Source organism: Drosophila biarmipes, chromosome 2L, assembly GCF_025231255.1.
Source record: "Drosophila biarmipes strain raj3 chromosome 2L, RU_DBia_V1.1, whole genome shotgun sequence".
Taxonomy (NCBI): domain Eukaryota; kingdom Metazoa; phylum Arthropoda; class Insecta; order Diptera; family Drosophilidae; genus Drosophila; species Drosophila biarmipes.
In genome coordinates this window covers 4,427,088-4,452,777 of record NC_066612.1, presented here as the reverse complement: position 1 = coordinate 4,452,777, position 25,690 = coordinate 4,427,088, and the positions used below count along the sequence as shown (strand labels likewise).

The following is a 25,690-nucleotide window of genomic DNA, read 5'->3' as shown; positions in this document are numbered from 1 at the left end:
ACATCGTGCACATAAAGATATAGCATAAAATGTTTAAAATGCATTTTACCAGCTTATCTTAATTGTTTATAAAAATGCCTTACGCTTACCTGCTGACCTTAGGTTGAACTTCGACCACTGCAAAACTTATCAGGGCTCTGCAATACGAAGCCCTCCTATTTAAGCGCCAGTTGAGGTTCAAATGTCCAGAGTCTTGCTCGAAAAGTTGTCATGGTAAGTCGGCATGAATTTAAGGAAATGCAACTCAATTTATTTTTCCAATGCAGGAAATATTAAGATGCCTAATTTTCTTTGCTTTCTACGGAGCTGTCCATGCAGCTCTGCATGAAAGTCAAACAAAAAAGACCGAATCAGTAAAAAAGTCTACACAAGACTATATGGACTACCCGGATAATGCTGATATCTGTTCGAAAAATCCTTCTTTGGCGGAATGTTTTGGGTCAACCACCACTGCTGTAGAAACTACTGAAGAACCAACCCCTCAGAACTTCACAACTCAGAAGACAACCACAACTCAATCTACAACAGAGCCAACGACAGCAAGGACAACAGAGCCTACTACTGAAACATATACACAGCCAACAACCGCAAAGACAACTACTGCCGAATCAACAACCGAAAAGTCTACTACAGAACCAACAACCGCTAAGGCAACCACCAAAACATCAACTACCGAGAAGACTACCACAGAGCCGACAACCACAAGGGAAACATCAACCAAAGCCACAACCGAACCAACAACACAGAAGGCGACTACTATAAAAACTACAACAGAACCAACCACTGAGAACTCCACAACTCAGAAGACAACCACAACTCAATCTACAACAGAGCCAACGACAGCAAGGACAACAGAGCCTACTACTGAAACATCAACAACCGAAAAGACTTCTACACAGCCAACAACCATTAAAACAACTACTGCCACATCAACAACCGAAAAGTCGACTACAGAACCAACAACCGCTAAGGCAACCACCAAAACATCAACTACCGCGAAGACTACCACAGAGCCGACAACCACAAGGGCAACATCAACCAAAGCCACAACCCAACCAACAACACAGACGGCGACTACCGTAAAAACTGCAGCAGAACCAACCACTGAGAACTCCACAACTCAGAAGACAACCACCATTAAATCTACAACAGAGCCAACGACAGCAAGGGCAACAGAGCCTTCTACTAAAACATCAACAACCGAAAAGTCTACTACAGAACCAACAACCGGTAAGGCAACCACCAAAACATCAACTACCGAGAAGACTACCACAGAGCCGACAACCACAAGGGCAACGACAACCAAAGCCACAACCGAGCCAACCCCACAGAAGGCGACTACCGTAACAACTACAGCAGAACCAACCACTGAGAACTCCACAACTCAGAGGACAACAGAGCCTACTACTGAAACATCTACACAGCCAACAACCGCAAAGGCAATTACTGAAAAGCCAACCACCGCAAAGACAACTACTGCAATATCAACAACCGAAAAGTCTACTTCAGAGCCAACAACTGCTAAGGCAACCACTAGAACATCAACTACCGAGAAGACTACCACAGAGCCGACAACCACAAGGGCAACGACAACCAAAGCCACAACCGAGCCAACCACACAGAGGGCGACTACCGTAACAACTACAGCAGAACCAACCACTGAGAACTCCACAACTCAGAAAACAACCACAACTCAATCTACAACAGAGCCAACGACAGCAAGGACAACAGAGCCTACTACTGAAACATCTACACAGCCAACAACCGCAAAGGCAACTACTGAAACGTCAACAACCGCAAAGACAACTACTGCCACATCAACAACTGAAAAGTTTAGTACAGAACCAACAACCGCTAAGGCAACCACTAAAACATCAACTACCGAGAAGACTACCACAGAGCCGACAACCACAAGGGCAACGACAACCAAAGCCACAACCGAGCCAACCACACAGAGGGCGACTACCGTAACAACTACAGCAGAACCAACCACTGAGAACTCCACAACTCAGAAAACAACCACAACTCAATCTACAACAGAGCCAACGACAGCAAGGACAACGGAGCCTACTACTGAAACATCTACACAGCCAACAACCGCAAAGGCAACTACTGAAACGTCAACAACCGCAAAGACAACTACTGCCACATCAACAACTGAAAAGTCTAGTACAGAACCAACAACCGCTAAAGCAACCACTAAAACATCAACTACCGAGAAGACTACCACAGGGCCGAAAACCACAAGGGCTACGACAACCAAAGCCACAACCGAGCCAACCACACAGAGGGCGACTACCGTAACAACTAGAGCAGAACCAACCACTGAGAACTCCACAACTCAGAAGACAACCACAACTCAATCTACAACAAAGCCAACGACAGCGAGGACAACAGAGCCTACTACTGAAACATCTACACAGCCAACAACCGCAAAGGCAACTACTGAAACGTCAACAACCGCAAAGACAACTACTGCCACATCAACAACTGAAAAGTCTACTACAGAACCAACAACCGCTAAGGCAACCACTAAAACATCAACTACCGAGAAGACTACCACAGAGCCGACAACCACAAGGGCAACGACAACCAAAGCCACAACCGAGCCAACCACACAGAGGGCGACTACCGTAACAACAACAACGACAGCAAGGACAACAGAGCCTTCTACTAAAACATCAACAACCGAAAAGACTTCTACACAGCCAACAACCGCAAAAACAACTACTGCAACATCAACAACCGAAAAGTCTACTTCAGAGCCAACAACTGCTAAGGCAACCACTAGAACATCAACTACCGAGAAGACTACCACAGAGCCGACAACCACAAGGGCAACGACAACCAAAGCCACAACCGAGCCAACCACACAGAGGGCGACTACCGTAACAACTACAGCAGAACCAACCACTGAGAACTCCACAACTCAGAAAACAACCACAACTCAATCTACAACAGAGCCAACGACAGCAAGGACAACAGAGCCTACTACTGAAACATCTACACAGCCAACAACCGCAAAGGCAACTACTGAAACGTCAACAACCGCAAAGACAACTACTGCCACATCAACAACTGAAAAGTTTAGTACAGAACCAACAACCGCTAAGGCAACCACTAAAACATCAACTACCGAGAAGACTACCACAGAGCCGACAACCACAAGGGCAACGACAACCAAAGCCACAACCGAGCCAACCACACAGAGGGCGACTACCGTAACAACTACAGCAGAACCAACCACTGAGAACTCCACAACTCAGAAAACAACCACAACTCAATCTACAACAGAGCCAACGACAGCAAGGACAACGGAGCCTACTACTGAAACATCTACACAGCCAACAACCGCAAAGGCAACTACTGAAACGTCAACAACCGCAAAGACAACTACTGCCACATCAACAACTGAAAAGTCTAGTACAGAACCAACAACCGCTAAAGCAACCACTAAAACATCAACTACCGAGAAGACTACCACAGAGCCGACAACCACAAGGGCAACGACAACCAAAGCCACAACCGAGCCAACCACACAGAGGGCGACTACCGTAACAACTACAGCAGAACCAACCACTGAGAACTCCACAACTCAGAAGACAACCACAACTCAATCTACAACAAAGCCAACGACAGCGAGGACAACAGAGCCTACTACTGAAACATCTACACAGCCAACAACCGCAAAGGCAACTACTGAAACGTCAACAACCGCAAAGACAACTACTGCCACATCAACAACTGAAAAGTCTACTACAGAACCAACAACCGCTAAGGCAACCACTAAAACATCAACTACCGAGAAGACTACCACAGAGCCGACAACCACAAGGGCAACCACAACCAAAGCCACAACCGAGCCAACCACACAGAGGGCGACTACCGTAACAACTACAGCAGAACCAACCACTGAGAACTCCACAACTCAGAAGACAACCACAACTCAATCTACAACAGAGCCAACGACAGCAAGGACAACAGAGCCTACTACTGAAACATCTACACAGCCAACAACCGCAAAGGCAATTACTGAAACGTCAACAACCGCAAAGACAACTACTGCAATATCAACAACCGAAAAGTCTACTTCAGAGCCAACAACCGCTAAGGCAACCACCAAAACATCAACTACCGAGAAGACTACCACAGAGCCGACAACCACAAGGGCAACGACAACCAAAGCCACAACCGAGCCAATCACACAGAAGGCGACTACCGTAACAACTACAGCAGAACCAACCACTGAGAGCTCCACAACTCAGAGGACAACCACAACTCAATCTACAACAGAGCCAACGACAGCAAGGACAACAGAGCCTTCTACTAAAACATCAACAACCGAAAAGACTTCTACACAGCCAACAACCGCAAAAACAACTACTGCAACATCAACAACCGAAAAGTCTACTTCAGAGCCAACAACTGCTAAGGCAACCAGTAGAACATCAACTACCGAGAAGACTACCACAGAGCCGACAACCACAAGGGCAACGACAACCAAAGCCACAACCGAGCCAACCACACAGAGGGCGACTACTGTAACAACTACAGCAGAACCAACCACTGAGAACTCTACAACTCAGAAGACAACCACTACTCAATCTACAACAGAGCCAACGACAGCAAGGACAACAGAGCCTACTACTGAAACATCTACACAGCCAACAACCGCAAAGGCAACTACTGAAACGTCAACAACCGCAAAGACAACTACTGCCACATCAACAACTGAAAAGTCTACTACAGAACCAACAACCGCTAAGGCAACCACTAAAACATCAACTACCGAGAAGACTACCACAGAGCCGACAACCACAAGGGCAACGACAACCAAAGCCACAACCGAGCCAACCACACAGAGGGCGACTACTGTAACAACTACAGCAGAACCAACCACTGAGAACTCCACAGCTCAGAAGACAACCACAACTCAATCTACAACAGAGCCAACGACAGCAAGGACAACAGAGCCTACTACTGAAACATCTACACAGCCAACAACCGCAAAGGCAACTACTGAAACGTCAACAACCGCAAAAACAACTACTGCAACATCAACAACCGAAAAGTCTACTTCAGAGCCAACAACTGCTAAGGCAACCAGTAGAACATCAACTACCGAGAAGACTACCACAGAGCCGACAACCACAAGGGCAACGACAACCAAAGCCACAACCGAGCCAACCACACAGAGGGCGACTACCGTAACAACTACAGCAGAACCAACCACTGAGAACTCTACAACTCAGAAGACAACCACAACTCAATCTACAACAGAGCCAACGACAGCAAGGACAACAGAGCCTACTACTGAAACATCTACACAGCCAACAACAGCAAAGGCAACTACTGAAACGTCAACAACCGCAAAGACAACTACTGCCACATCAACAACTGAAAAGTCTACTACAGAACCAACAACCGCTAAGGCAACCACTAAAACATCAACTACCGAGAAGACTATCACAGAGCCGACAACCACAAGGGCAACGACAACCAAAGCCACAACCGAGCCAACCACACAGAGGGCGACTACTGTAACAACTACAGCAGAACCAACCACTGAGAACTCTACAACTCAGAAGACAACCACAACTCAATCTACAACAGAGCCAACGACAGCAAGGACAACAGAGCCTACTACTGAAACATCTACACAGCCAACAACCGCAAAGGCAACTACTGAAACGTCAACAACCGCAAAGACAACTACTGCCATATCAACAACTGAAAAGTCTACTACAGAACCAACAACCGCTAAGGCAACCACTAAAACATCAACTACCGAGAAGACTACCACAGAGCCAACAACCACAAGGGCAACCACAACCAAAGCCACAACCGAGCCAACCACACAGAAGGCGACTACCGTAAAAACTACAGCAGAACCAACCACTGAGAGCTCCACAACTCAGAAGACAACCACAACTCAATCTACAACAGAGCCAACGACAGCAAGGACAACAGAGCCTACTACTGAAACATCTACACAGCCAACAACCGCAAAGGCAATTACTGAAACGTCAACAACCGCAAAGACAACTACTGCAATATCAACAACCGAAAAGTCTACTTCAGAGCCAACAACCGCTAAGGCAACCACCAAAACATCAACTACCGAGAAGACTACCACAGAGCCGACAACCACAAGGGCAACGACAACCAAAGCCACAACCGAGCCAATCACACAGAAGGCAACTACCGTAACAACTACAGCAGAACCAACCACTGAGAGCTCCACAACTCAGAGGACAACCACAACTCAATCTACAACAGAGCCAACGACAGCAAGGACAACAGAGCCTTCTACTAAAACATCAACAACCGAAAAGACTTCTACACAGCCAACAACCGCAAAAACAACTACTGCAACATCAACAACCGAAAAGTCTACTTCAGAGCCAACAACTGCTAAGGCAACCACTAGAACATCAACTACCGAGAAGACTACCAAAGAGCCGACAACCACAAGGGCAACGACAACCAAAGCCACAACCGAGCCAACCACACAGAGGGCGACTACCGTAACAACTACAGCAGAACCAACCACTGAGAACTCCACAACTCAGAAAACAACCACAACTCAATCTACAACAGAGCCAACGACAGCAAGGACAACAGAGCCTACTACTGAAACATCTACACAGCCAACAACCGCAAAGGCAACTACTGAAACGTCAACAACCGCAAAGACAACTACTGCCACATCAACAACTGAAAAGTCTAGTACAGAACCAACAACCGCTAAGGCAACCACTAAAACATCAACTACCGAGAAGACTACCACAGGGCCGAAAACCACAAGGGCAACGACAACCAAAGCCACAACCGAGCCAACCACACAGAGGGCGACTACCGTAACAACTACAGCAGAACCAACCACTGAGAACTCCACAACTCAGAAGACAACCACAACTCAATCTACAACAGAGCCAACGACAGCAAGGACAACAGAGCCTACTACTGAAACATCTACACAGCCAACAACCGCAAAGGCAACTACTGAAACGTCAACAACCGCAAAGACAACTACTGCCACATCAACAACTGAAAAGTTTAGTACAGAACCAACAACCGCTAAGGCAACCACTAAAACATCAACTACCGAGAAGACTACCACAGAGCCGACAACCACAAGGGCAACGACAACCAAAGCCACAACCGAGCCAACCACACAGAGGGCGACTACCGTAACAACTACAGCAGAACCAACCACTGAGAACTCCACAACTCAGAAAACAACCACAGCTCAATCTACAACAGATTCAACGACAGCGAGGACAACAGAGCCTACTACTGAAACATCTACACAGCCAACAACCGCAAAGGCAACTACTGAAACGTCAACAACCGCAAAGACAACTACTGCCACATCAACAACTGAAAAGTCTACTACAGAACCAACAACCGCTAAGGCAACCACTAAAACATCAACTACCGAGAAGACTACCACAGAGCCGACAACCACAAGGGCAACGACAACCAAAGCCACAACCGAGCCAACCACACAGAAGGCGACTACCGTAAAAACTACAGCAGAACCAACCACTGAGAGCTCCACAACTCAGAAGACAACCACAACTCAATCTACAACAGAGCCAACGACAGCAAGGACAACAGAGCCTACTACTGAAACATCTACACAGCCAACAACCGCAAAGGCAATTACTGAAACGTCAACAACCGCAAAGACAACTACTGCAATATCAACAACCGAAAAGTCTACTTCAGAGCCAACAACCGCTAAGGCAACCACCAAAACATCAACTACCGAGAAGACTACCACAGAGCCGACAACCACAAGGGCAACGACAACCAAAGCCACAACCGAGCCAACCACACAGAAGGTGACTACCGTAACAACTACAGCAGAACCAACCACTGAGAACTCCACAGCTCAGAAGACAACCACAACTCAATCTACAACAGAGCCAACGACAGCAAGGACAACAGAGCCTTCTACTAAAACATCAACAACCGGAAAGACTTCTACACAGCCAACAACCGCAAAAACAACTACTGCAACATCAACAACCGAAAAGTCTACTACAGAACCAACAACCGCTAAGGCAACCACTAAAACATCAACTACCGAGAAGACTACCACAGGGCCGACAACCACAAGGGCAACGACAACCAAAGCCACAACCGAGCCAACCACACAGAAGGCGACTACCGTAAAAACTACAGCAGAACCAACCACTGAGAACTCCACAACTCAGAAGACAACCACAACTCAATCTACAACAGAGCCAACGACAGCAAGGACAACAGAGCCTACTACTGAAACATCTACACAGCCAACAACCGCAAAGGCAACTACTGAAACGTCAACAACCGCAAAGACAACTACTGCCACATCAACAACTGAAAAGTCTAGTACAGAACCAACAACCGCTAAGGCAACTACTATAACATCAACTACCGAGAAGACTACCACAGAGCCGACAACCACAAGGGCAACGACAACCAAAGCCACAACCGAGTCAACCACACAGAAGGCGACTACCGTAACAACTACAGCAGAACCAACCACTGAGAACTCCACAACTCAGAAGACAACCACAACTCAATCTACAACAGAGCCAACGACAGCAAGGACAACAGAGCCTACTACTGAAACATCTACACAGCCAACAACCGCAAAGGCAATTACTGAAACGTCAACAACCGCAAAGACAACTACTGCAATATCAACAACGGAAAAGTCTACTTCAGAGCCAACAACCGCTAAGGCAACCACCAAAACATCAACTACCGAGAAGACTACCACAGAGCCGACAACCACAAGGGCAACGACAACCAAAGCCACAACCGAGCCAACCACACAGAGGGCGACTACCGTAAAAACTACAGCAGAACCAACCACTGAGAACTACACAACTCAGAAGACAACCACAACTCAATCTACAACAGAGCCAACGACAGCAAGGACAACAGAGCCTACTACTGAAACATCTACACAGCCAACAACCGCAAAGGCAATTACTGAAACGTCAACAACCGCAAAGACAACTACTGCAATATCAACAACCGAAAAGTCTACTTCAGAGCCAACAACCGCTAAGGCAACCACCAAAACATCAACTACCGAGAAGACTACCACAGAGCCGACAACCACAAGGGCAACGACAACCAAAGCCACAACCGAGCCAACCACACAGAAGGTGACTACCGTAACAACTACAGCAGAACCAACCACTGAGAACTCCACAGCTCAGAAGACAACCACAACTCAATCTACAACAGAGCCAACGACAGCTGTCCTTGCTGAGCCTTCTACTAAAACATCAACAACCGGAAAGACTTCTACACAGCCAACAACCGCAAAAACAACTACTGCAACATCAACAACCGAAAAGTCTACTACAGAACCAACAACCGCTAAGGCAACCACTAAAACATCAACTACCGAGAAGACTACCACAGGGCCGACAACCACAAGGGCAACGACAACCAAAGCCACAACCGAGCCAACCACACAGAAGGCGACTACCGTAAAAACTACAGCAGAACCAACCACTGAGAACTCCACAACTCAGAAGACAACCACAACTCAATCTACAACAGAGCCAACGACAGCAAGGACAACAGAGCCTACTACTGAAACATCTACACAGCCAACAACCGCAAAGGCAACTACTGAAACGTCAACAACCGCAAAGACAACTACTGCCACATCAACAACTGAAAAGTCTAGTACAGAACCAACAACCGCTAAGGCAACTACTATAACATCAACTACCGAGAAGACTACCACAGAGCCGACAACCACAAGGGCAACGACAACCAAAGCCACAACCGAGTCAACCACACAGAAGGCGACTACCGTAACAACTACAGCAGAACCAACCACTGAGAACTCCACAACTCAGAAGACAACCACAACTCAATCTACAACAGAGCCAACGACAGCAAGGACAACAGAGCCTACTACTGAAACATCTACACAGCCAACAACCGCAAAGGCAATTACTGAAACGTCAACAACCGCAAAGACAACTACTGCAATATCAACAACGGAAAAGTCTACTTCAGAGCCAACAACCGCTAAGGCAACCACCAAAACATCAACTACCGAGAAGACTACCACAGAGCCGACAACCACAAGGGCAACGACAACCAAAGCCACAACCGAGCCAACCACACAGAGGGCGACTACCGTAAAAACTACAGCAGAACCAACCACTGAGAACTACACAACTCAGAAGACAACCACAACTCAATCTACAACAGAGCCAACGACAGCAAGGACAACAGAGCCTACTACTGAAACATCTACACAGCCAACAACAGCAAAGGCAACTACTGAAACGTCAACAACCGCAAAGACAACTACTGCCACATCAACAACTGAAAAGTCTAGTACAGAACCAACAACCGCTAAGGCAACCACTAAAACATCAACTACCGAGAAGACTACCACAGAGCCGACAACCACAAGGGCAACGACAACCAAAGCCACAACCGAGCCAACCACACAGAAGGCGACTACCGTAACAACTACAGCAGAACCAACCACTGAGAACTCCACAACTCAGAAGACAACCACAACTCAATCTACATCAGAGCCAACGACAGCAAGGACAACAGAGCCTACTACTGAAACATCTACACAGCCAACAACCGCACAGGCAATTACTGAAACGTCCAGCACCGCAAAGACAACTACTGCAATATCAACAACCGAAAAGTCTACTTCAGAGCCAACAACCGCTAAGGCAACCACCAAAACATCAACTACCGAGAAGACTACCACAGAGCCGACAACCACAAGGGCAACGACAACCAAAGCCACAACCGAGCCAACCACACAGAAGGCGACAACCGTAACAACTACAGCAGAACCAACCACTGAGAACTCCACAACTCAGAAGACAACCACAACTCAATCTACAACAGAGCCAACGACAGCAAGGACAACAGAGCCTACTACTGAAACATCTACACAGCCAACAACCGCAAAGGGAATTACTGAAACGTCAACCACCGCAAAGACAACTACTGCAACATCAACAACCGAAAAGTCTACTACAGAACCAACAACCGCTAAGGCAACCACCAAAACATCAACTACCGAAAAGACAACCACAGAGCCGACAACCACAAGGGCAACGACAACCAAAGCCACAACCGAGCCAACCACACAGAAGGCGACTACCGTAAAAACTACAGCAGAACCAACCACTGAGAACTCCACAACTCAGAAGACAACCACAACTCAATCTACAACAGAGCCAACGACAGCAAGGACAACAGAGCCTACTACTGAAACATCTACACAGCCAACAACCGCAGGGGCAACTACTGAAACGTCAACAACCGCAAAGACAACTACTGCCACATCAACAACTGAAAAGTCTAGTACAGAACCAACAACCGCTAAGGCAACCACTAAAACATCAACTACCGAGAAGACTACCACAGAGCCGACAACCACAAGGGCAACGACAACCAAAGCCACAACCGAGCCAACCACACAAAAGGCGACTACCGTAAAAACTACAGCTGAACCAACCACTGAGAGCTCGACAACTCAGAAGACAACCACAACTCAATCTACAACAGAGCCAACGACAGCAAGGACAACAGAGCCTTCTACTAAAACATCAACAACCGAAAAGACTTCTACACAGCCAATAATCGCAAAAACAACTACTGCAACATCAACAACCGAAAGGACTACTACTGAACCAACAACCGCTAAGGCAACCACTAAAACATCAACTACCGAGAAGACTACCACAGGTCCGACAACCACAAGGGCAACATCAACCAAAGCCACAACCGAGCCAACCACACAGAAGGCGACTACCGTAAAAACTACAGCTGAACCAACCACTGAGAGCTCCACAACTCAGAAGACAACCACAACTCAATCTACAACAGAGCCAACGACAGCAAGGACAACAGAGCCTACTACTGAAACATCTACACAGCCAACAACCGCAGGGGCAACTACTGAAACGTCAACAACTGCAAAATCAACTACTGCAACATCAACAACCGAAAGGACTACTACAGAACCAACAACCGCTAAGGCAACCACTAAAACATCAACTACCGAGAAGACTACCACAGGGCCGACAACCACAAGGGCAACATCAACCAAAGCCACAACCGAGCCAACCACACAGAAGGCGACTACCGTAAAAACTACAGCAGAACCAACCACTGAGAACTCCACAACTCAGAAGACAACCACAACTCAATCTACAACAGTGCCAACGACAGCAAGGACAACAGAGCCTACTACTGAAACATCTACACAGCCAACAACCGCAAAGGCAACTACTGAAACGTCAACAACTGAAAAGTCTAGTACAGAATCAACAACCGCTAAGGCAACCACTGAAACATCAACTACCGAGAAGACTACCACAGAGCCGACAACCACAAGGGCAACGACAACCAAAGCCACAACCGAGCCAACCACACAGAAGGCGACTACCGTAAAAACTACAGCAGAACCAACCACTGAGAGCTCCACAACTCAGAAGACAACCACAACTCAATCTACAACAGAGCCAATGACAGCAAGAACAACAGAGCCTTCTACTAAAACATCAACAACTGAAAAGACTTCTACACAGCCAACAACCGCAAAAACAACTACTGCAACATCAACAACCGAAAAGTCTACTACAGAACCAACAACCGCTAAGGCAACCACCAAAACATCAACTACCGAGAAGACAACCACAGAGCCGACAACCACAAGGGCAACGACAACCAAAGCCACAACCGAGCCAACCACACAGAAGGCGACTACCGTACAAACTACAGCAGAACCAACCACTGAGAACTCCACAACTCAGAAAACAACCACAACTCAATCTACAACAGAGCCAACGACAGCAAGGACAACAGAGCCTTCTACTAAAACATCTACACAGCCAACAACCGCAAAGGCAACTACTGAAACGTCAACAACCGCAAAGACAACTACTGCCACATCAACAACTGAAAAGTCTAGTACAGAACCAACAACCGCTAAGGCAACCACTAAAACATCAACTACCGAGAAGACTACCACAGAGCCGACAACCACAAGGGCAACGACAACCAAAGCCACAACCGAGCCAACCACACAGAAGGCGACTACCGTAAAAACTACAGCAGAACCAACCACTGAGAGCTCCACAACTCAGAAGACAACCACAACTCAATCTACAACAGAGCCAACGACAGCAAGAACAACAGAGCCTTCTACTAAAACATCAACAACTGAAAAGACTTCTACACAGCCAACAACCGCAAAAACAACTACTGCAACATCAACAACCGAAAAGTCTACTACAGAACCAACAACCGCTAAGGCAACCACCAAAACATCAACTACCGAGAAGACAACCACAGAGCCGACAACCACAAGGGCAACGACAACCAAAGCCACAACCGAGCCCACCACACAGAAGGCGACTACCGTAACAACTACAGCAGAACCAACCACTGAGAACTCCACAACTCAGAAGACAACCACAACTCAATCTACAACAGAGCCAACGACAGCAAGGACTACAGAGCCTACTACTGAAACATCTATACAGCCAACAACCGCAAAGGCAACTAATGAAACGTCAACAACCGCAAAAACAACTACTGCAACATCAACAACCGAAAGGACTACTACAGAACCAACAACCGCTAAGGCAACCACTAAAACATCAACTACCGAGAAGACTACCACAGGGCCGACAACCACAAGGGCAACATCAACCAAAGCCCCAACCGAGCCAACCACACAGAAGGCGACTACCGTAACAACTACAGCAGAACCAACCACTGAGAGCTCCACAACTCAGAGGACAACCACAACTCAATCTACAACAAAGCCAACGACAGCAAGGACAACAGAGCCTTCTACTAAAACATCAACAACTGAAAAGACTTCTACACAGCCAACAATCGCAAAAACAACTACTGCAACATCAACAACCGAAAAGTCTGCTACAGAACCAACAACCGCTAAGGCAACCACCAAAACATCAACTACCGAGAAGACTACCACAGGGCCGACAACCACAAGGGCAACATCAACCAAAGCCACAACCGAGCCAACCACACAGAAGGCGACTACCGTAAAAACTACAGCAGAACCAACCACTGAGAACTCCACAACTCAGAAGACAACCACAACTCAATCTACAACAGAGCCAACGACAGCAAGGACAACAGAGCCTACTACTGAAACATCTACACAGCCAACAACCGCAAAGGCAACTACTGAAACGTCAACAACCGCAAAGACAACTACTGCCACATCAACAACTGAAAAGTCTAGTACAGAACCAACAACCGCTAAGGCAACCACTAAAACATCAACTACCGAGAAGACTACCACAGAGCCGACAACCACAAGGGCAACGTCAACAAAAGCCACAAGCGAGCCAACCACACAGAAGGCGACTACCGTAAAAACTACAGCAAAACCAACCACTGAGAACTCCACAACTCAGAAGACAACCACAACTCAATCTACAACAGAGCCAACGACAGCAAGGACAATAGAGCCTTCTACTAAAACATCAACAACCGAAAAGACTTCTACACAGCCAATAACCGCAAAAACAACTACTGCAACATCAACAACCGAAAGGACTACTACAGAACCAACAACCGCTAAGGCAACCACTAAAACATCAACTACCGAGAAGACTACCACAGGGCCGACAACCACAAGGGCAACATCAACCAAAGCCACAACCGAGCCAACCACACAGAAGGCGACTACCGTAAAAACTACAGCAGAACCAACCACTGAGAACTCCACAACTCAGAAGACAACCACAACTCAATCTACAACAGAGCCAACGACAGCAAGGACAACAGAGCCTACTACTGAAACATCTACACAGCCAACAACCGCAAAGGCAACTACTGAAACGTCAACAACCGCAAAGACAACTACTGCCACATCAACAACTGAAAAGTCTAGTACAGAACCAACAACCGCTAAGGCAACCACTAAAACATCAACTACCGAGAAGACTACCACAGAGCCGACAACCACAAGGGCAACGACAACCAAAGCCACAACCGAGCCAACCACACAGAAGGCGACTACCGTAAAAACTACAGCAGAACCAACCACTGAGAGCTCCACAACTCAGAAGACAACCACAACTCAATCTACAACAGAGCCAACGACAGCAAGAACAACAGAGCCTTCTACTAAAACATCAACAACTGAAAAGACTTCTACACAGCCAACAACCGCAAAAACAACTACTGCAACATCAACAACCGAAAAGTCTACTACAGAACCAACAACCGCTAAGGCACCCACTAAAACATCAACTACCGAGAAGACTACCACAGGGCCGACAACCACAAGGGCAACATCAACCAAAGCCACAACCGAGCCAACCACACAGAAGGCGACTACCGTAACAACTACAGCAGAACCAACCACTGAGGGCTCCACAACTCAGAGGACAACCACAACTCAATCTACAACAAAGCCAACGACAGCAAGGACAACAGAGCCTTCTACTAAAACATCAACAACTGAAAAGACTTCTACACAGCCAACAATCGCAAAAACAACTACTGCAACATCAACAACCGAAAAGTCTACTACAGAACCAACAACCGCTAAGGCAACCACCAAAACATCAACTACCGAGAAGACAACCACAGAGCCGACAACCACAAGGGCAACGACAACCAAAGCCACAACCGAGCCAACCACACAGAAGGCGACTACCGTAACAACTACAGCAGAACCAACCACTGAGAACTCCACAACTCAGAAGACAACCACAACTCAATCTACAACAGAGCCAACGACAGCAAGGACTAAAGAGCCTACTACTGAAACATCTATACAGCCAACAACCGCAAAGGCAACTAATGAAACGTCAACAACCGCAAAAACAACTACTGCAACATCAACAACCGAAAGGACTACTACAGAACCAACAACCGCTAAGGCAACCACTAAAACATCAACTACCGAGAAGACTACCACAGGGCCGACAACCACAAGGGCAACATCAACCAAAGCCACAACCGAGCCAACCACACAGAAGGCGACTACCGTAACAACTACAGCAGAACCAACCACTGAGAGCTCCACAACTCAGAGGACAACCACAACTCAATCTACAACAAAGCCAACGATAGCAAGGACAACAGAGCCTTCTACTAAAACATCAACAACTGAAAAGACTTCTACACAGCCAACAATCGCAAAAACAACTACTGCAACATCAACAACCGAAAAGTCTGCTACAGAACCAACAACCGCTAAGGCAACCACCAAAACATCAACTACCGAGAAGACTACCACAGGGCCGACAACCACAAGGGCAACATCAACCAAAGCCACAACCGAGCCAACCACACAGAAGGCGACTACCGTAACAACTACAGCAGAACCAACCACTGAGAACTCCACAACTCAGAAGACAACCACAACTCAATCTACAACAGAGCCAACGACAGCAAGGACTACAGAGCCTACTACTGAAACATCTATACAGCCAACAACCGCAAAGGCAACTAATGAAACGTCAACAACCGCAAAAACAACTACTGCAACATCAACAACCGAAAGGACTACTACAGAACCAACAACCGCTAAGGCAACCACTAAAACATCAACTACCGAGAAGACTACCACAGGGCCGACAACCACAAGGGCAACATCAACCAAAGCCACAACCGAGCCAACCACACAGAAGGCGACTACCGTAACAACTACAGCAGAACCAACCACTGAGAGCTCCACAACTCAGAGGACAACCACAACTCAATCTACAACAAAGCCAACGACAGCAAGGACAACAGAGCCTTCTACTAAAACATCAACAACTGAAAAGACTTCTACACAGCCAACAATCGCAAAAACAACTACTGCAACATCAACAACCGAAAAGTCTGCTACAGAACCAACAACCGCTAAGGCAACCACCAAAACATCAACTACCGAGAAGACTACCACAGGGCAGACAACCACAAGGGCAACATCAACCAAAGCCACAACCGAGCCAACCACACAGAAGGCGACTACCGTAAAAACTACAGCAGAACCAACCACTGAGAACTCCACAACTCAGAAGACAACCACAACTCAATCTACAACAGAGCCAACGACAGCAAGGACAATAGAGCCTTCTACTAAAACATCAACAACCGAAAAGACTTCTACACAGCCAATAACCGCAAAAACAACTACTGCAACATCAACAACCGAAAGGACTACTACAGAACCAACAACCGCTAAGGCAACCACTAAAACATCAACTACCGAGAAGACTACCACAGGGCCGACAACCACAAGGGCAACATCAACCAAAGCCACAACCGAGCCAACCACACAGAAGGCGACTACCGTAACAACTACAGCAGAACCAACCACTGAGAGCTCCACAACTCAGAGGACAACCACAACTCAATCTACAACAAAGCCAACGATAGCAAGGACAACAGAGCCTTCTACTAAAACATCAACAACTGAAAAGACTTCTACACAGCCAACAATCGCAAAAACAACTACTGCAACATCAACAACCGAAAAGTCTGCTACAGAACCAACAACCGCTAAGGCAACCACCAAAACATCAACTACCGAGAAGACTACCACAGGGCCGACAACCACAAGGGCAACATCAACCAAAGCCACAACCGAGCCAACCACACAGAAGGCGACTACCGTAACAACTACAGCAGAACCAACCACTGAGAACTCCACAACTCAGAAGACAACCACAACTCAATCTACAACAGAGCCAACGACAGCAAGGACTACAGAGCCTACTACTGAAACATCTATACAGCCAACAACCGCAAAGGCAACTAATGAAACGTCAACAACCGCAAAAACAACTACTGCAACATCAACAACCGAAAGGACTACTACAGAACCAACAACCGCTAAGGCAACCACTAAAACATCAACTACCGAGAAGACTACCACAGGGCCGACAACCACAAGGGCAACATCAACCAAAGCCACAACCGAGCCAACCACACAGAAGGCGACTACCGTAACAACTACAGCAGAACCAACCACTGAGAGCTCCACAACTCAGAGGACAACCACAACTCAATCTACAACAAAGCCAACGACAGCAAGGACAACAGAGCCTTCTACTAAAACATCAACAACTGAAAAGACTTCTACACAGCCAACAATCGCAAAAACAACTACTGCAACATCAACAACCGAAAAGTCTGCTACAGAACCAACAACCGCTAAGGCAACCACCAAAACATCAACTACCGAGAAGACTACCACAGGGCAGACAACCACAAGGGCAACATCAACCAAAGCCACAACCGAGCCAACCACACAGAAGGCGACTACCGTAAAAACTACAGCAGAACCAACCACTGAGAACTCCACAACTCAGAAGACAACCACAACTCAATCTACAACAGAGCCAACGACAGCAAGGACAATAGAGCCTTCTACTAAAACATCAACAACCGAAAAGACTTCTACACAGCCAATAACCGCAAAAACAACTACTGCAACATCAACAACCGAAAGGACTACTACAGAACCAACAACCGCTAAGGCAACCACTAAAACATCAACTACCGAGAAGACTACCACAGGGCCGACAACCACAAGGGCAACATCAACCAAAGCCACAACCGAGCCAACCACACAGAAGGCGACTACCGTAAAAACTACAGCAGAACCAACCACTGAGAACTCCACAACTCAGAAGACAACCACAACTCAATCTACAACAGAGCCAACGACAGCAAGGACAACAGAGCCTACTACTGAAACATCTACACAGCCAACAACCGCAAAGGCAACTACTGAAACGTCAACAACCGCAAAGACAACTACTGCCACATCAACAACTGAAAAGTCTAGTACAGAACCAACAACCGCTAAGGCAACCACTAAAACATCAACTACCGAGAAGACTACCACAGAGCCGACAACCACAAGGGCAACGTCAACAAAAGCCACAAGCGAGCCAACCACACAGAAGGCGACTACCGTAAAAACTACAGCAAAACCAACCACTGAGAACTCCACAACTCAGAAGACAACCACAACTCAATCTACAACAGAGCCAACGACAGCAAGGACAATAGAGCCTTCTACTAAAACATCAACAACCGAAAAGACTTCTACACAGCCAATAACCGCAAAAACAACTACTGCAACATCAACAACCGAAAGGACTACTACAGAACCAACAACCGCTAAGGCAACCACTAAAACATCAACTACCGAGAAGACTACCACAGGGCCGACAACCACAAGGGCAACATCAACCAAAGCCACAACCGAGCCAACCACACAGAAGGCGACTACCGTAAAAACTACAGCAGAACCAACCACTGAGAACTCCACAACTCAGAAGACAACCACAACTCAATCTACAACAGAGCCAACGACAGCAAGGACAACAGAGCCTACTACTGAAACATCTACACAGCCAACAACCGCAAAGGCAACTACTGAAACGTCAACAACCGCAAAGACAACTACTGCCACATCAACAACTGAAAAGTCTAGTACAGAACCAACAACCGCTAAGGCAACCACTAAAACATCAACTACCGAGAAGACTACCACAGAGCCGACAACCACAAGGGCAACGACAACCAAAGCCACAACCGAGCCAACCACACAGAAGGCGACTACCGTAAAAACTACAGCAGAACCAACCACTGAGAGCTCCACAACTCAGAAGACAACCACAACTCAATCTACAACAGAGCCAACGTCAGCAAGGACAACAGAGCCTACTACTGAAACATCTACACAGCCAACAACCGCAAAGGCAACTACTGAAACGTCAACAACCGCAAAGACAACTACTGCCACATCAACAACTGAAAAGTCTAGTACAGAACAAACAACCGCTAAGGCAACCACTAAAACATCAACTACCGAGAAGACTACCACAGAGCCGACAACCACAAGGGCAACATCAACCAAAGCCACAACCGAGCCAACCACACAGAAGGCGACTACCGTAAAAACTACAGCAGAACCAACCACTGAGAGCTCCACAACTCAGAAGACAACCACAACTCAATCTACAACAGAGCCAACGACAGCAAGGACAACAGAGCCTACTACTGAAATATCTACACAGCCAACAACCGCAAAGGCAACTACTGAAACGTCAACAACCGCAAAGACAACTACTGCCACATCAACAACTGAAAAGTCTAGTACAGAACCAACAACCACTAAGGCAACCACTAAAACATCAACTACCGAGAAGACTACCACAGAGCCGACAACCACAAGGGCAACGACAACCAAAGCCACAACCGAGCCAACCACACAGAAGGCGACTACCGTAAAAACTACAGCAGAACCAACCACTGAGAGCTCCACAACTCAGAAGACAACCACAACTCAATCTACAACAGAGCCAACGACAGCAAGAACAACAGAGCCTTCTACTAAAACATCAACAACTGAAAAGACTTCTACACAGCCAACAATCGCAAAAACAACTACTGCAACATCAACAACCGAAAAGTCTACTACAGAACCAACAACCGCTAAGGCAACCACCAAAACATCAACTACCGGTAAGACAACCACAGAACCGACAACCACAAGGGCAAAGACAACCAAAGCCACAACCGAGCCAACCACACAGAAGGTGACAACCGTAACAACTACAGCAGAACCAACCACTGAGAACTCCACAACTCAGAAGACAACCACAACTCAGTCTACAACAGAGCCAACGACAGCAAGGACAACAGAGCCTACTACTGAAACATCTACACAGGCAACAACCGCAATGGCAACTACTGAAACGTCAACAACTGCAAAGACTACTTCTGCCACATCAACAACTGAAAAGTCTAGTACAGAACCAACAACCCCTAAAGCAACCACTAAAACATCAACTACCGAGAAGACTACCACAGGGCCGACAACCACAAGGGCAACGACAACCAAAGCCACAACCGAGCCAACCACACAGAAGGCGACTACCGTAACAACTACAGCAGAACCAACCACTGAGAGCTCCACAACTCAGAGGACACCCACAACTCAATCTACAACAAAGCCAACGACAGCAAGGACAATAGAGCCTTCTACTGAAACATCAACATCCCAGAAGACTTCTACGCAGCCAACAACCGCAAAGACAACTAGTAAGACATCAACAACCGAAAAGACTACTACAGAACCAACAACCGCTAAGGCAACCACTAAAACATCAACTACCGAGAAGACTACCACAGGGCCGACAACCACAAGGGCAACATCAACCAAAGCCACAACCGAGCCAACCACACAGAAGGCGACTACCGTAAAAACTACAGCAGAACCAACCACTGAGAACTCCACAACTCAGAAGACAACCACAACTCAATCTACAACAGAGCCAACGACAGCAAGGACAACAGAGCCTACTACTGAAACATCTACACAGCCAACAACCGCAAAGGCAACTACTGAAACGTCAACAACCGCAAAGATAACTACTGCCACATCAACAACTGAAAAGTCTAGTACAGAACCAACAACCGCTAAGGCAGCCACTAAAACATCAACTACCGAGAAGACTACCACAGAGCCGACAACCACAAGGGCAACGACAACCAAAGCCACAACCGAGCCAACCACACAGAAGGCGACTACCGTAAAAACTACAGCAGAACCAACCACTGAGAGCTCCACAACTCAGAAGACAACCACAACTCAATCTACAACAAAGCCAACGACAGCAAGGACAACAGAGCCTTCTACTAAAACATCAACAACCGAAAAGACTTCTACACAGCCAATAACCGCAAAAACAACTACTGCAACATCAACAACCGAAAGGACTACTACAGAACCAACAACCGCTAAGGCAACCACTAAAACATCAACTACCGAGAAGACTACCACAGGGCCGACAACCACAAGGGCAACATCAACCAAAGCCACAACCGAGCCAACCACACAGAAGGCGACTACCGTAACAACTACAGCAGAACCAACCACTGAGAACTCCACAACTCAGAAGACAACCACAACTCAATCTACAACAGAGCCAACGACAGCAAGGACAACAGAGCCTACTACTGAAACATCTACACAGCCAACAACCGCAAAGGCAACTACTGAAACGTCAACAACCGCAAAGACAACTACTGCCACATCAACAACTGAAAAGTCTAGTACAGAACCAACAACCGCTAAGGCAACCACTAAAACATCAACTACCGAGAAGACTACCACAGAGCCGACAACCACAAGGGCAACGTCAACAAAAGCCACAAGCGAGCCAACCACACAGAAGGCGACTACCGTAAAAACTACAGCAAAACCAACCACTGAGAACTCCACAACTCAGAAGACAACCACAACTCAATCTACAACAGAGCCAACGACAGCAAGGACAATAGAGCCTTCTACTAAAACATCAACAACCGAAAAGACTTCTACACAGCCAATAACCGCAAAAACAACTACTGCAACATCAACAACCGAAAGGACTACTACAGAACCAACAACCGCTAAGGCAACCACTAAAACATCAACTACCGAGAAGACTACCACAGGGCCGACAACCACAAGGGCAACATCAACCAAAGCCACAACCGAGCCAACCACACAGAAGGCGACTACCGTAAAAACTACAGCAGAACCAACCACTGAGAACTCCACAACTCAGAAGACAACCACAACTCAATCTACAACAGAGCCAACGACAGCAAGGACAACAGAGCCTACTACTGAAACATCTACACAGCCAACAACCGCAAAGGCAACTACTGAAACGTCAACAACCGCAAAGACAACTACTGCCACATCAACAACTGAAAAGTCTAGTACAGAACCAACAACCGCTAAGGCAACCACTAAAACATCAACTACCGAGAAGACTACCACAGAGCCGACAACCACAAGGGCAACGACAACCAAAGCCACAACCGAGCCAACCACACAGAAGGCGACTACCGTAAAAACTACAGCAGAACCAACCACTGAGAGCTCCACAACTCAGAAGACAACCACAACTCAATCTACAACAGAGCCAACGACAGCAAGAACAACAGAGCCTTCTACTAAAACATCAACAACTGAAAAGACTTCTACACAGCCAACAACCGCAAAAACAACTACTGCAACATCAACAACCGAAAAGTCTACTACAGAACCAACAACCGCTAAGGCAACCACCAAAACATTAACTACCGGTAAGACAACCACAGAACCGACAACCACAAGGGCAACGACAACCAAAGCCACAACCGAGCCAACCACACAGAAGGCGACTACCGTAACAACTACAGCAGAACCAACCACTGAGAACTCCACAACTCAGAAGACAACCACAACTCAGTCTACAACAGAGCCAACGACAGCAAGGACAACAGAGCCTACTACTGAAACATCTACACAGGCAACAACCGCAATGGCAACTACTGAAACGTCAACAACCGCAAAGACTACTTCTGCCACATCAACAACCGAAAAGTCTAGTACAGAACCAACAACCCCTAAAGCAACCACTAAAACATCAACTACCGAGAATACTACCACAGGGCCGACAACCACAAGGGCAACGACAACCAAAGCCACAACCGAGCCAACCACACAGAAGGCGACTACCGTAACAACTACAGCAGAACCAACCACTGAGAACTCCACAACTCAGAGGACAACCACAACTCAATCTACAACAAAGCCAACGACAGCAAGGACAACAGAGCCTTCTACTAAAACATCAACAACTGAAAAGACTTCTACACAGCCAACAATCGCAAAAACAACTACTGCAACATCAACAACCGAAAAGTCTACTACAGAACCAACAACCGCTAAGGCAACCACCAAAACATCAACTACCGAGAAGACAACCACAGAGCCGACAACCACAAGGGCAACGACAACCAAAGCCACAACCGAGCCAACCACACAGAAGGCGACTACCGTAACAACTACAGCAGAACCAACCACTGAGAACTCCACAACTCAGAAGACAACCACAACTAAATCTACAACAGAGCCAACGACAGCAAGGACTACAGAGCCTTCTACTAAAACATCAACAACTGAAAAGACTTCTACACAGCCAACAATCGCAAAAACAACTACTGCAACATCAACAACCGAAAAGTCTACTACAGAACCAACAACCGCTAAGGCAACCACCAAAACATCAACTACCGAGAATACTACCACAGGGCCGACAACCACAAGGGCAACGACAACCAAAGCCACAACCGAGCCAACCACACAGAAGGCGACTACCGTAACAACTACAGCAGAACCAACCACTGAGAACTCCACAACTCAGAGGACAACCACAACTCAATCTACAACAAAGCCAACGACAGCAAGGACAACAGAGCCTTCTACTAAAACATCAACAACTGAAAAGACTTCTACACAGCCAACAATCGCAAAAACAACTACTGCAACATCAACAACCGAAAAGTCGACTACAGAACCAACAACCGCTAAGGCAACCACTAAAACATCAACTACCGAGAAGACTACCACAGGGCCGACAACCACAAGGGCAACGTCAACAAAAGCCACAACCGAGCCAACCACACAGAAGGCGACTACCGTAAAAACTACAGCAGAACCAACCACTGAGAACTCCACAATTCAGAAGACAACCACAACTCAATCTACAACAGAGCCAACGACAGCAAGGACAATAGAGCCTTCTACTGAAACATCAACATCCCAGAAGACTTCTACGCAGCCAACAACCGCAAAGACAACTAGTAAGACATCAACAACCGAAAAGACTACCACAGAACCACTAACCACAAGGGCAACTACAACCAAAGCCATAACCGAGCCCACAACCCAGAAGGCGACTACTGTGAAAAGTACAGCAGAACCAACAACAACCATTAAATATATAACTGAGCCAACGACAGCAAGGACCACAACAGTCCACCAACACCACCATATTCATCATCACAGGCCCGCTAATCCCGGCCAGTCTTTCCTTCCACTGCCAAATCTTCCCCCTCTGCCATTGCCACTGCCCTGGCCTCCTCTACCTCTTCCACAGTTTCCTCTTCCTTTGCCACCTCTACCACCTGCGTTGCCTCCGTTGCCACCATTGCCCCCACCGCCACCACTTCCACAACTGCCACCACTTCCACAACTGCCACCACTTCCACAACTGCCACAACTTCCACAACTGCCACAACTTAATTTAACATCATTGCCCCTACCTCGGCCACCTGCGTTGCCACCGCTTCCACCACTTCCTCCACTTCCACAATTGCCGGTACTTAATTTGACATCAATATCCTTACCAGAAATATCACTCCCCAATCTTCCACCTCTGCCACAATTGCCGAATCCTTTTGCTGGGCTCCCCAGCTTCTTTTGGCGGTCTTTAAACAGTACAAATGAGCAACCCTCCATAAAATAAATTACATGTTAGATCCGTTGTGTGCTACATAATAAAGTATCAGTATTCTAGGTATTAAAAAACGTTAGGTCAAATGTGTCACAAATAATTGGCAAATTAAACAACAATTCAAGAAAGTTTTAATTATAAAATTGAGTAACAAATTGTAAATGTGTAAAGTATGTGTAAATAAATAACATATTTAAGTAATACAAATATATAGAATAAAATTGATATATAATAAAAATATGTTTTATTATTTTTTACCGAAACTGAAATTATATTCGTTTATTCCAGTTCGAAAAAACGTTACGGGAAATGCTACCGATAGGCAAATTGGTCGTAATAGTTTTCGAGCA

General features: G+C 46.8%; 1 protein-coding gene across 1 annotated transcript; it reads left to right on the top strand.

Annotated features, from left to right (window-relative positions):
* Positions 1-377: 377 nt before the first annotated feature.
* On the top strand, positions 378-25,129 carry LOC122818816 (mucin-17-like). Its single transcript, XM_050884943.1, has 12 exons — positions 378-6,973; positions 7,043-7,850; positions 8,172-9,170; positions 9,492-9,638; positions 9,756-10,227; positions 10,393-10,560; positions 10,726-10,893; positions 11,017-11,226; positions 11,392-11,850; positions 11,956-12,213; positions 12,349-24,795; positions 24,984-25,129. Exons 1-12 carry the CDS (start codon positions 378-380, stop codon positions 25,127-25,129), a joined length of 22,878 nt encoding a protein of 7,625 aa, XP_050740900.1.
* The last annotated feature ends 561 nt before the right edge of the window (positions 25,130-25,690 follow it).